General features: G+C 37.3%; 1 protein-coding gene across 5 annotated transcripts in view; it reads left to right on the top strand.

Annotated features, from left to right (window-relative positions):
* Nucleotides 1-14,236, top strand: part of UVRAG (UV radiation resistance associated) — a 311,614-nt gene that overhangs the window by 56,939 nt on the left and 240,439 nt on the right. For 3 of the 5 annotated variants that reach the window (XM_081543163.1, XM_081543165.1, XM_081543164.1), the window contains 2 exons: nucleotides 1,842-2,003; nucleotides 6,273-6,347. In XM_081543163.1, coding sequence (XP_081399289.1) covers nucleotides 1,842-2,003; nucleotides 6,273-6,347 — 237 coding nt within the window. Of the gene's footprint in view, nucleotides 1-1,805; nucleotides 2,004-6,272; nucleotides 6,348-14,236 lie in introns of all 5 variants that reach the window. The other 2 variants (XM_081543167.1, XM_081543166.1) reach the window with 1 other exon arrangement.

A 14,236-nucleotide genomic window follows, 5' to 3' on the forward strand; every position in this document is an offset into this window, starting at 1 on the left:
TTCCTTAAAAAAAACTAGGAATAAAACTACTATATGACCCAACAATCCCACTGCTGGGCATATATCCTGTGCTGTGCCCTTAGTTGCTCAGTCGTGTCTGACTGTTTGTGACCCTGTGGACTGCAGCCCTCCAGGCTCCTCTGTTCATGGGGATTCTCCAGGCAAGAACACTGGAGTGGATTGCCATGCCCTCCTCTAAGGAATCTTCCCAACCCAGGGATTGAACCCAGGTCTCCTGCATTGCAGGTGGCTTCTTTACCATCTGAGTCACCAGGGAAGCCCAAGAATACTGGAGTGGGTAGGCGTATCCCTTCTCTAGGGGGTATTCCCGACCCAGGAATTGAACCAGGATCTCCTGCATTGCAGGTAGATTCTTAAAAAGACACGTTACCCCAGTGTTCATTGCAGCACTATTTACAGTAATTAGGACATGGAAGCAACCTAGATGTCCATCACAGATGAATGGATAAGGAAGTTGTGGTACATCTGTACAATGGAATATTATTCAGTCATAAAAAGGAACACATCTGAGTTAGTTCTAATGAGGTGGATGAACCTAGAGCCTATTACACATAGTGAAATAAATCAGAGAAAAACAGAAATCCTATATTAATGTGACTATATATATAGAAAGATGGTACTGATGAACCTATTTGCAGAAGAGCAGTGGAGACACAGACATAGAAAATAGACTTGTGGACACAGTGGGGGAAGGAGAGGGAGGGATGAATTGAAAGAGTAACATTGAAACACTACCATATGTAAAACAGATAGTGGGAATTTGCTGTATGACGCAGGGAGCTCAAACCCAGTGCTCAGTGATAACCTAGAGAGAGGGGTGGGTTGGTGTGGGAGGTGGGAGGGAGGTTCAAGAGGGAGGAGACATGTGTATACCTCTGGGTGATTCCTGTTGATGTGTGGCAGAAACTAACACAATATTGTAAAGCAATTATCCTCCACATAAAAATTAAAAAAAAAAGAATTTTTAAAAAGTAGGGAAATAATTGAAAGTAAGTAATTGATGCATTGTAGTTCATGTCTATTGATAATATTAAAGTCCCTTAATTTTTTCCCTTTTCAGAGAATGTTTCAGCTCTCTGAATGGAAAACAAACTTCTTTCGGAGCATAAAGTTGACCTTGTCATTCTTAACCTTAAAATCTCTCAGTGTCCCCACATCTTGTCCACAGTAAACTACCTCCTCAGCATCAAGTCTCCTGTTGATCTCTGCAGCGTTGCATCCTGCCACTCTTGTGTTGTATGTTCTAGCAGTTGCTGTAGTTACTTGAGCACACTGTGCTATTTCACACCTCTGAGCCCTTATTTTGCTGGGGAATTCCCTGTTTCAACCTGGTGAAATATTTGTCGTGTAAAAGCCAAGCTTCATGGCCTGCATGCCCTCTTTCCCCCTGTTCCTTCATAGTTTATTAATCCCTCTTGTGCCACTTTGTAATCTTTTGAAAATTGGACTTTTCATGAAACTGTAATTATTTAAAGAGACGTTCAAATCCAGCAATAAGTTGGAGGTACTTTGAGGGCATTGTTTATGTGTTGTTTTTTAATTATTGTGTATTGTGTGGAATAAATAATTACCATAGGAAGCCATGTTAATTAGAGATTAGAATATATGCTCCTTCTAGTGACTATAATAAATAGGCAGAGAAATTAAGAAGTATCAGTATCACTCTCTTTGTGTTAATTGGAATGCCTTCTTAGTTCACTTAAGTTTGCAATGTAATATATGAGTTCTTTTGGTTAAGAAACAAAATAATATACAACCTAACTGAAATAACTGTAAACATTTAGGATCTTTCTAAAGCATGTTTTCATTTCCATTAACAGAATCCAACATGGCGGAGTCTTGATTTTGGAATAATGCCAGACCGTCTGGATACATCTGTGTCTTGTTTTGTGGTGAAGATATGGGGTGGAAGGGAAGACATCTACCAGCTGTTGATTGAATGGAAAGTCTGTTTGGATGGACTGAAATACCTGGGTCAGCAGGTAATTTTTAGAGTGCAGTTTCAAGTAGTTGTCCTCTCTAAAGAAACCATCTAGCTTTTTTTGTTGAATTGTCAGAGTCTGTATTTCCTGTTAATAAAGAGAGACCTTTTATGATTGTTTACTTAATCACAAAAATTTGAGTCATTGAGAAGTTTAAAAAATAACTGAAAACATTTATGAAGAACTGCTTTAAGCTGCTAATTTAAGAGGATTTTGAGTGGGGTGGGCAGTAGGAAAGAATACGCTTTCTTGTAGTGCTCTGCTTATAGTGCTCTGCTTATAGTACTCTGTTTATAGTACTCTGCTTATAGTACTCTTTCTTATAGTACTCTGCTTATAGTACTCTTTCTTATAGTACTCTTTCTTATAGTACTCTGCTTATAGTACTCTTTCTTATAGTACTCTGCTTATAGTACTCTGCTTATAGTACTCTTTCTTATAGTACTCTGCTTATAGTACTCTTTCTTATAGTACTCTTTCTTATAGTACTCTGCTTATAGTACTCTGTTTATAGTACTCTGCTTATAGTACTCTTTCTTATAGTACTCTGCTTATAGTACTATTTCTTATAGTACTCTGCTTATAGTACTCTTTCATATAGTGCTCTGTTTATAGTACTCTGGTTATAGTACTCTGCTTATAGTGCTCTTTCTTATAGTACTCTGTTTATAGTACTCTGCTTATAGTACTCTTTCTTATAGTGCTCTTTCTTAATAGTGCTCTGCTTCTTCTAACATGCTGGTTATTTCCCCTAGAACCTGAAAAATTAGTTGAAAATAAACACCTCTCTTATGACCAGTAGAATAGGGGTTTTTCCAAGAATAAGAGGAGCTACTATTTGTTGAACACAGGGATGACAAATGCCTGACTTATCTACTGCTACCCATTCCCCGTGACTGATGGAGCTGACTGAGTTATCTGAGCTCAGAAGTAGCTGTACAGTCTTTTCTAACACAGTGTTCTAGAATGCACCTAGCAATATGCCAGAATTGCATATGAAATGAAACCTATTTGCCATTCCCAGACATAGGTAACTGCAGTTAATGTTTATGACAACCTTGTGAAAGTTGCTATTATTGCCCAGTTTCCTGATGGGAAAATTGAGCCTCAGAGAGTTTAAGAAATTGATCAAGATCACACTGATAGGTGGAGCTGGAATTTGCATGAGGCCTGGCTGACTTAAAATTCATTCTCTTTCTGCTGAACTACCCTGCTGTATACATGTAGTCCTTGGTAACCACCCATCCCACATTGGAATAAATGCCATTTCTATTTTGTGATACCTGTGGGACTACTGATAAGTGCAATGCTAAAATGTTAGTCGTATCTGCAAACATCCTTCATATTTCTTAATATTTATTCAGCATATACCATCTGGTATATTTCTCTTAGACAGTTCTCTCTCTATATTTTTCAGATTAAAAAAAAACCCAACAAAACAACTCTGCCGTTATTTTGCACACCATAGTTTATTTTGTGCTCTTGGATAGAGACCCGAACAATGCATGCAATAAATATTTTCCTTTACTAAATTCTAACCTGCTCCAAATTCTGTTTTATTTTTATATTTTTTCTTCTCTTTTAGGACTGATCTTAATTAAAACTCATGAAGTAATGACTTTGGCTTAGGGTCATTCTCTCTTTTAGTCCCAAATGCTTGTTGCCTTTAGCCTGGCTAACCAGAGCCCTGCACTGGGGCACATACTCTGTCTTCCTACATGCTCTAGTTGGCTGTTTGTGCAAAGACCCTGTGCACAATGATACTAAGCACTGGTTTACATTTTGTACGGGGTGGTGCTTCTTAACGTTAGAGTTGCAGAGCTATAGGCTTGTGGCGAAGTCTTTTTTTGGCCAGAGAAGATGCCCTTCATCATGTTTTTCAGTTCATAACATTCCTTAGTTGGTTGTCTTCTTAAAATACCCAAATGTACTTAGGTCTAACTTACCCTACTTTCAGAGAGTTAGCATTCATGTATCCTCTTACACAGTTGGTATAGCAGAGAACAAGAGAAAGGGAAAACATTTTTCTAAGCCAATTAGACAGTTAAAGTCACCTGTGAAATAGATATAACAACATACTACTAAAAATCAGATATAATAGAGTTACAGATTTTTAGAGGAAAGCAAGGCTAAGCTGTATTAGATTAATAGCCAGAATCTCTTAGGTTTATTGATTGGTCATCTGCTTTCTGACAGGCATTGTTCTCAGTGTTAGTGATCCAGAGATGAATAAGATAAGGTTCTTTAGACCTGGTAAACTGATGATAGATAAATACCTGCAAAGAAAGCCATGAGAGTACGTTTAAGAGGTATTTAGACAAGCCTGCATAGGGTCAGGGAATGAATGACTTTTGAATGAAATTTTTTTACAAGTTAGGGTTTTTTGAGGTAAAATTTACATACAATAAAATTTATCCTTTTAATGTATACATTTCAATGCGTTTGACAAATATATGAAGTAAGTAACCACCACTACAGTGAATAACGCTGCTGTGAATAATTAAATAGTTGACATAAATTTTCATTTCTCTTGAATAAATGGAATTTCTGGGTCTAATGGTAAGAGCTGTGTTGAAATTTGTAAGAAACTGTGAAACTTTTTCCAAAGTGACTATCATTCTGAGTCCCCATCAGCAATGTATGAAAATTCCTTACTTTTGTAAGGACTTATTATTGTAAGTCTTTTTAATTTTTGCCATTCTGATGGTATCTCATCCTAATTTTGATTTCCCTGATGATGAAATGATGTTTTACATTAAGAAAATGTATATTTGTTCTCAATCCTCCACCTTCTTCGGTTTTTGTGTGTGTGTGTTTGTGAAATGTTTGTTTAGATTAACCATCGTTAACATTTTGATGCATATGATTTTAATCTTTTTCCTCTCGAGGTATATATACGTATAACATGTGTTTGTAAAATTTTTGCATTTCTGCTAATCTTGAAACTGATTTCACAGTGCTTTCTCCTTTTCTGTCATAAAATGGGACACTTCTTAAAATTGGTTTATAGTTTTCACTGTAAGTTTATTATAGCAGGTCCATCTTTTGGTATTGTTGTATTCAGTTGAGTAAAGATATAGGTTAACAGGAAGCATGTGATTAATTGTGCTTTAGTAACAGATATGGCAGGTATGGAAGTCAGGTAAATGTTCACAGGAATTTTCTGCTGCTGACTTTGGCCTTTGTATCTCTAGCTAGAGAAAGAAGAGGTGAAATGTTCTATTCTGGTAGTCTTTGTTCTTTCCCCCACTTGAACCCTCACTTCAATTCCTCATTGCAAAAGCAGTTAAAAAGCATTTTAGCCACAACTCTTTCTGATCAAGTAATCAAATTTGTTTTTATAGACTTAATGCTGTTTTGAGTTTTTAAAAATTCTTACTTCTTCAGTTTTGAAAGTTTTATTCCTCCACTTTTTAGATGAAATTTAATTTGAAGTAACACTGACTGAAGCTCAAATCAGTTATATTTGAAAGAGTAGTTGGCAGAAAATAATTAGTAGACTTTTAAAGGTTTTGGGGATTGGATATTATCTTTAGACTGTCTTTTTGAAGATAAAAAATAGTATTAACCTTTTATATTTTTTCTAGGACTTCATTTTTTTTTTTAAAGCATTGACAGACTAATTGAACTGTTATTTTTTTAAAATTTTATTTATTTTTGACTGCATTGGGTCTTTGTTGCTTGTGCATGGGCTTTTTCTAGTTGCAGCGGTGATTAGGGGCTACTCTTTATTACGTTACAGTGCTCGGGTGTCTCGTTGGGGTGGCTTTTCTTATTGCAGAGCACGGACTCTAGGGTGCATGGGCTTCAGTAGTTGTGGTGCATGGGCTTACTTGCCCCAAGGCATATGGAATTTTTCCAGACCAGGAATTGAACCCATGTCCTCTGCATTGCAGGTGGATTTTTAATCACTGGACCACCAGGGAAGTCCTGGACTGTGTTTTCTTTGAGATTAAAAATGTATAGTATGCCTCTTAATCCCCTGTGCTTAAGGAATTTGCTTTCTGTAACAACCTCAAGAAATGTTTGTGGAGAATGTGTGTGAATGGTGGTGCCTCTGATCTCATATGATGATTTTGTGAGAACTTTGACTAAAACAGGAAACTCTAAATTGATTACCTTGTCTTATGATATGCAGTTTGTTTTCTGCTGGCTTGTTAGACATAGCCAATTATTTTTCAACATTGAAGTAGGTCCTGTCATTTTCTAATCACATTAAAACTTGATTGGAGTGAGATGAACTAATAATGTATTTTTTTCCTCTCTTAGATTCATGCCCGCAACCAGAATGAAATAATTTTTGGGCTGAATGATGGCTATTATGGTGCTCCATTTGAACATAAGGTAAGAGGATTTGCATGATGCTGTGAGTTATGTTAGTGCAGGTGTGTGCTGATACATCAGGCAAAAGCTCTGTGTAAATAGAATCATGTTTTAAGTGTAAGTTTGTTGTTTAGTGTGGCTTAGGGTGAAAACACATTTTGTAACTGCACCCATACATCTTTTCTAAATCCATATTATATTAATTTTCCTAAAAGAAAATCTCAACTGGCTGTTTTCTAACAATTCTTTAGGAGTTAAGGAGGAATAGTAGCTTTTGATTAAATGTAATACAGTTTCATTAAATGTTTCAGATATCTTTTACAACTTTGAGTAAATTTAAGAATCCTTAGGCAAGTTATATTGTAGTCAGTTATATTATAGTCTTTGCTGTCTCTGTATCTAAAGGTGATTAGAGAAAGGAGAAGGAATTTATTTTTACTAAGTGCCTGCTCTCTGTGGTACCATGTCAGGTGATTCATGTTTTTTATCCTATTTAATTTTAGCCACAAACCAATGAAATGAGTTTTCTACATGATTTCCTTAGTGATCATGTTGTTTTCTAATTCTTGATGATCTGAAATGCTATTGCTAGAATGCTCCATTCATTCAGTGGCTATTTATTGAGCACCTACTATACATCAGCCACTGTGCTCTAAGTGCTAAGGGTACAATGGTGAGCAGACAGATTTCCCTGCTGTCATGGAGTGTATGGAGGAGACACACAGTGGTAAAGTAACCTAACAGTTAACTATATAAGCATAAATGGTGGCAAGTGCTATAAAAGCATGTGGTAAGGATCTTACCTACTCTAGTGGCTCAAGAAAGGTCTTCGGGACTTGACTTTTAAGGTTACAATCCTGAGGATGAGTGGAATTGAACAGTGTGGAGAGAGTGAGGGCTGAATAGAGAGAGCATTCTGAGTAGAGGAGAGTAATGTTGGAAGGCCATGAAATGCTAGAGGAAGTGGTGAGTTTTAAGGACTGAAGAAAGGTCTGGGTAATAAGGGAAAATGATACCAGATGTGGCTGGAAAGGTAGTCAGGGACCACATAACAGAACCTTTTAAAAGATTTTATCCTAAGAGCAGTGACATATGTTGAAGGATTTTTACCATGGCAGAGGTATAATTAGATTTGTGTTTTAATAATTTCACTCTGGCTGCTATAAGGACTGATTTTAGAAGAGGCAAGAATATATGTGGGAAGACAGTAAGAAGGATCTTACTTATAAGAGTATCAGGTAAGAGATTTGATACTTTAGAACAGGGTTATGGTAGAATAGCAGATAGATTTAGGAAAGTTTTAGGAAGTAAGATCATTAGGACTTGGTTTGAATTTAGGGTAGAGGATAGAGGGAAAAAGAAGGTGTTAAGGATGACTTCTGGGTTTCTGGCTTAGATGAAGTAACCAGATGGATAAAACTAGCAGGCACTGAGAGAACTAAGGAACTGGAGGAAGACAAGCTTTGTTGGAGGCAGATCATGAGTTGAGATTTGATCATACAGACTTTGAGAATACCTCAAGATAGCCCTGTGTAGGTTTTAAAGGAGACATTTGGATTATATGAATCTGGAGTTCAGAGGAGAGAAGCAAGATGGAGGTATAAATAGCGAGATATAACAATGGCAGATAGTTACTGAAATCATGAGTTCAGATAAGATAGACCAAGGACAAGCAGTACTTAGTGAGAAAAAAGGGACTTCGTAATGGGCCTGAGGATCTCCCACTTTTAAAGGCCAAATATGGGAGGAGATGTTGTAAAAGGTGGCAGAGAAGGAATGGTGAGAGATGGATGAGGAAAAGGGAGTGAAATATTTTGTGGAATCTCAGAGGCTAAAGAATGAGAGGTTTTTGTTTTGGTTTGATTTTGAACCAAACTAAAGGCAGTGATTGATGAAACCAGAGAAGTTTAAAGAGACATTCTTTGCTAAAACAAACAAAAAGCAAGATAATAAACATCTCTGAAACAGAAATGGAATAGAAGCACAAAGAAGTGGGCAGAAGCATTTGATGTAATTGGCTGAAAGGTGGACTTCTCTGGGCAAAATGAATACTAAATGAGCATAAAAGCTGAGACAGGGCTCTCCCTATTACAAAAGGAGACTGAAAAAAGACATCTTAGGGACACCACTCATCTTTAAGGATAATTTTAAAAGGGAAAATCTCAAAAGTTCATAGAGAGAAAGGAAATATTACCTATAAATTAGACTGACAGCAGACTTCTCGTCAGCAACAGTAGATTCAAAAAGAAATGTATCTTCAAAGTGCTGTTAACTGTTAACGTACAATTCTATTTCTGGTAAACATTCAGTAAAGAGTGAGGGTGAAAGAAAGATAATTTTAAGTACCCGAAGACTGAAGGTTTACTGCTTCTATCTATACTGAATGTTGTAGGTAAAGAATTGATCCCAAAGGGAAGATGTCGGATGTAGCAGCAAGTTATAGCAAGATGTATAAAAGTGGTAAAACATTAGTGAATTTGGTTAACTACTGACAAACCAAAAAGCACACAAAAACTAATTTATACCATAAATGATGAAGCAAATCACCACTGTTGTTCAAAGTGGACCAGAGCTAGTCTAGAACTGTCACCAGTCTGTGGTAAACCAAGTATAAAAAAGTGAAAGTAAATGTTTGTAAACTTTTATAGCCATTTGACATTATTGTGCCTTTTTATTGTATTTTATTAAAGTATCAGCTCACAGTGGGTTGAAGGAAAAGCAACTGACCCTTCTCCACAGAGAGTTTGAGGACTGTTTGCTCTAGACAACAGCAATAAGGTGAGGGAGGCTGTTTGAAGAGTAAGACTCATTGATTTGTTCAGGAGGAGGCTAGAGATAGTAAACAAGTTTAAAATTTCTTATAATAGCTTGTGGTTAAGTGTGCATGGTAGAAATGTAAAGATACCTACTAAATACTAGAAACAATATAAACTTTTAATTGACAGAGGGAAAAAAGGGAATATAAGGAGAAGCAAACTGTGTCAACTTGATAGGAGTCAGAAAAGGAAAACAAAAAAGAACAAATAGGAATCAGAAGCATGTGGTACAGTGATAGAAATAAGTCCAAATATACTTGTAATCATAGTCACTGAATATGGATAGAATATCTGTGGTTGAAATATTTCATAAAGGATTAAAATATTCTAAAATAGCAGGGCTTTAAGAATGTATGTTCTATATGGAAGATGAAAGGTTACTTGTGAAGCTATCACAAGGAAGCATGTTTTAAAGCAACTTTTTAAAATAGTGACTAAAGTTTTTGTTGACCAGTTCTTCAGCATTCCTGGTTTTTTACATTAGCTGTAACCAGAAACACATCTGATGATTATGTTGCTGTTAATTCTTCCTCTGTCCACGTTAAAGTATCTTCAGCCACCATGGTCTAAAAGTTGAAGCTTATTTGCTCAAAACTTTTGCCTCTTTGTTTATCTGCTTCTCAAAAAGGATTTACTCATTTCTGTTGAGTTGTTAGAAATTTGGTAAATTTCTCAGCTTTTTACTGTGTTGGATGAGTATTCAGTCTCACTTCCAGGGATATGTTTGGAAACTATTTAATATATTTGAAAATCTTTGACTAAAATATATACTGTAGGTCTGAATCCTTCATTCAGTAACTTCTGCTGGCATTATTAGGGAGTGACACCTTGTTAATTTTGTGTAGTAAAGTTTCATTTATTTGGCATGCAAATGTAAACTCTTACATATTGAACAGCAAAGCAGACAAAAAATAATTGAATAAATGATAATAAAAATCTATTTTTAGTTGTAAACATGATTCATGATTTTTTTCTGTCAGTACATATCAAGTACCTACTATATGCCCATTGTTAAACTAAGTACTCTGGGATGTGGAAATGTTAGGTGTAGACTCACCAATGTTTATTCTTTTACCTGAGATAAAGTAGCATTTTTTCCAGAAGAGCTCCAGTTTACCAGTAGGTTTAGTTTGAAAAATTATTTTTGATGTCAGTTGTTTTTATCTTAACACAGTGAGTTATAGCAGAACTGTAACTAATTTGAAGAGAACCTTAGGGAGAAGTTGGTGAATCAGGCTAGGTGACCTGGAGGGATGTTTCCCAGGTGGATTTTGCTACTGGGAGGGCAGTTGGAGAAGCATGGGGAATGAGAGGCTGTTGGGCCAGCTCTTGACCCAGTAAGCTGGAAACTTTTCAGATCCCCGTGCAGGAGTTTTACCTTTAATAAAGACATGTAAAGTTATCATTATCTGAATTTCTTTTTGGCAACAACTTTTCTTTTTGGAAGAATGCTGACAGCTACTTGGGTGAATGGACACTCCTAGTGGTTAAGAATATGGGTGTTGGAGTCAGATTGATGTGAGCTGAATTCCAGGCACCACTTCTGCTTACCCATGATAGAGATTTTGGGCAAACTGAGTCATCTCTGAGTTTGTTTTTTTGTCTGTAAATGGAGATAACAATTTCTTCCTCATCATAAATTATTTTGAATATTAAAGGTGATACTGTATATTATGAGCCTGGCACCTGAGGAAAGTTCAGTATGGACACTACTACTCAGTAGTCTCTAAACCATATGAAAAGTGGGGTTACATCTCTAATACTTACCACTCTGTCAGCAGTTGTGTCCCTTGAACAGTGCCTGGCATGTAGGAGGGGTTCACTTTGTTAACAAATGCAGGTGAATGCTTCCTATATTTAGAACTGTCATAGTAATAATTGAGATTAAAAATCTCAATGGGATAGTATTTTTTCTCTCTTACCCTACCTTATCCCTAGCCTCAACTTTTGGAGTTTTATTTTTATATAACTTATATTGTCATAATAACTATTATGTTATTGATAAAGTATAAAAAGCTTTAAATTGTTAAGAATTCTTTTCTCAGACAAAAAACTGTAGCAGCAATGTCTTCAGAGTCCAGTAGATGGCAATGCATTCTCATTTTAATGGAAAAAAAAAAAACTGAAGCAGCAGTAGAATTGAGCAAACTCCAGGAGATAGTGAAGGACAGGGAAGCCTCGCGTGCTGCATTCCATGGGGTCATAAGGAATCCAACATGACTGAGTGACTGAATAACAAGAATCCAAGTAAAAAGGGTCAAATCTTTTTGGAGTAAAACACTCTCAGGAGATTGAAATAACAATTTGGTGATTAATTTCACAAATGCAACCACATGAGTTGATCATCTCAAGTACATAGTCCAACTGAGATTGAAGATTTAGGGACAACAGCAAGTTTCAGCGGAGAAGGCAGTGGCACCCCACTCCAGTACTCTTGCCTGGAAAATCCCATGGGCAGAGGAGCCTGGTAGGCTGTAGTCCATGGGGTCGCTAAGAGTCAGACATGACTGAGCGACTTCACTTTCACTTTTCCTGTTCATGCACTGGAGAAGGAAATGGCAACCCACTCCAGTGTTCTTGCCTGGAGAATCCCAGGGATGGCGGAGCCTGGTGGGCTGCCGTCTATGGGGTCGCACAGAGTCGGACACGACTGAAGCGACTTAGCAGCAGCAGCAGCAGCAAGTTTCAGAGCCTGTACAAATGGGAATTCCTTATTTTATATTGGTCAAGGCATGATACTTTTGCTAAGTAGAAAACCTGATTTCTAATCCCACTTTTGTTCTGCTACTGTGTATCCTGGAGCAGATCACTTAACCTCTCTTAGTTTTAGGTTCCTCATTTCAAACTAAAAAAATTCTTATCAGCTGATTAATGCTGGAGGGAATATTAGGCTTATTTAACTCATCGCTCTTCTCATAGATAAAGAAACTGAGACTTAGAGAACCTCTTGAACTTGACATGGAGAGTAGTTTCATGCTTTAGGTGGTAACTTAGACATAGCTATAATAATATCAAATATAATATAAAAAATCATTACATACTTTCATAGCTCTATAAATTATTTTACTCTATTCTGTAGGGAAGGCAGAGCAACTACTATTAGAAGTTTTAGTAGTAGTAGCAGCTGCAGGCATCTAGCAGCTAACAGTTAAGTATTTGGGGAATAAATGAATGACCAGGAAATCAGAATGAGTTAGTGGCAGAACCAGGATCAGAACATAGATCTCTGTCTTTCTAGATATGCTCTTCTTCATTATACCATGTCACCTGTGTAAAAGTGATGAATAGATGATTTTCTTCTTTTAAGTGCTTTTTGAGGTTTCTTCCATCCTTTTATTTGTGTGATTAAATGCTGTTAAAGATACTGTCTTTAACTTATGGCAACTCAGGTGGGCAAAGTATTACTATTTTTGTTTTCAAACTGAAGATGCTGAAACTTTAAAAAGAGATTTTTGTCTTGTTAACTTTATAGAACTGAGAAATTTAAAAGATGGCTGTTTCCTCTTGCTGGTCAAATTCATGGATGCTAACTTGTTTCCAAAGCACGTCGCACATGGTACTCAAGCAGAACATTCAGAAGTGGGGATTACGTGTGTCAAGTACTGCCTGTATTTTAACAACAGAGAAAGGGATATGGTATAATTTCTACCCAGATCTCTTAGTACGTCATCAAGTAAAGGTTGGAGGATCACAAAAAATAGCTCATTCTTACATATATTTTATTTAGTTTTCCTTGAAGAGCTCTGTCCCCACCCTGCCCCCTCAAGTAGATTATGAAATCCAAGAAACAGACCAGACAGATCCTAAGGGGCTGTTTCTAATTAATAACTGCTAGCTTTCTTATAACGGAGAAGGCAATGGCACCCCACTCCAGTACTCTTGCCTGGAAAATCCCATGGACGGCGGGGCCTGGTAGGCTGCAGTCTATGGGGTCGCTAAAAGTCGGACACGACTGAGTGACTTCACTTTCACTTTTCACTTTCATGCATCGGAGAAGGAAATGGCAACCCACTCCAGTGTTCTTGCCTGGAGAATCCCAGGGACGGGGGAGCCTAGTGGGCTGCCATCTATGGGGTCGCACAGAGTCGGACATGACTGAAGCGACTTAGCAGCAGCAGCAGCAGCAGCTTTCTTATAAAACCTCTAGGTATCTGAGCTCAGTTTAAGTCCAGGGTAAAATCTTGTTTCTGAATTATTTGAGCTGGTGTGGAATCCTAATAACAGTATTACTCAGGTGGATATGGAACTTTTGAAAACTATCATTGCTAGTTTTTGTTTACTGAGTATCTACTGTATGTCAGACACTATACTATCTACTTTTCATGTTTTATTTAATCTGTATAACAGCTCCATGAGGTAGTTATCATCATTCTGTAGATACAGTATCCTAGAAGGAAATGTTCAACTACTAATCCAGGATTACTTCAGTTCAGTTCAGTCGCTCAGTAGTGTCCGACTCTTTGCGACCCCATGGACCACAGCACAGCAGGCCTCCCTGTGCATCACCAACTCCAGGAGCCTACCCAAACTCATGTCTGTTGAGTTGGTGATGCCATCCAACCATCTCATCCTCTGTCATCCCCTTCTCCTCCTGCCTTCAATCTTTCCCAGCATCAGGGTCTTTTCCAATGAGTCAGTTCTTCGCATCAGGTGGCCAAAGTATTGGAGTTTCAGCTTCAGCATCAGTCCTTCCAATGAACACTCGGGACTGATCTCCTGTAGGATGGACTGGTTGGATCTCCTTGCTGTCCAAGGGATTCTCAAGAGTCTTCTCCAACACCACAGTTCAAAAGCATCAGTTCTTCGGCGCTCAACTTTCTTTACAGTCCAACTCTCACATCCATACATGACTACTGGAAAAACTATAGCCTTGACCTAGTAAGTAGCAGAACAGTGATTTGAAACCAGGTCTGATTTATTCAAAAGCCTCTTCACAACTATGCTACATGGTATCTCTAGATTTCTTCCTACTTCACAGAGGATGTCAAAGTACCACGTCACTTTCTTTACATTTACCTAGAGATATCTACTATGTGTATTGTGAGGATCAAATGAGGGTGCATACATAAGTGCTCTGAATGGTATAAAGTATAT

This window comes from Giraffa tippelskirchi, chromosome 11 (assembly GCF_054371585.1).
Source record: "Giraffa tippelskirchi isolate mGirTip1 chromosome 11, T2T-mGirTip1v1.2.pri, whole genome shotgun sequence".
Lineage (NCBI taxonomy): Eukaryota > Metazoa > Chordata > Mammalia > Artiodactyla > Giraffidae > Giraffa > Giraffa tippelskirchi.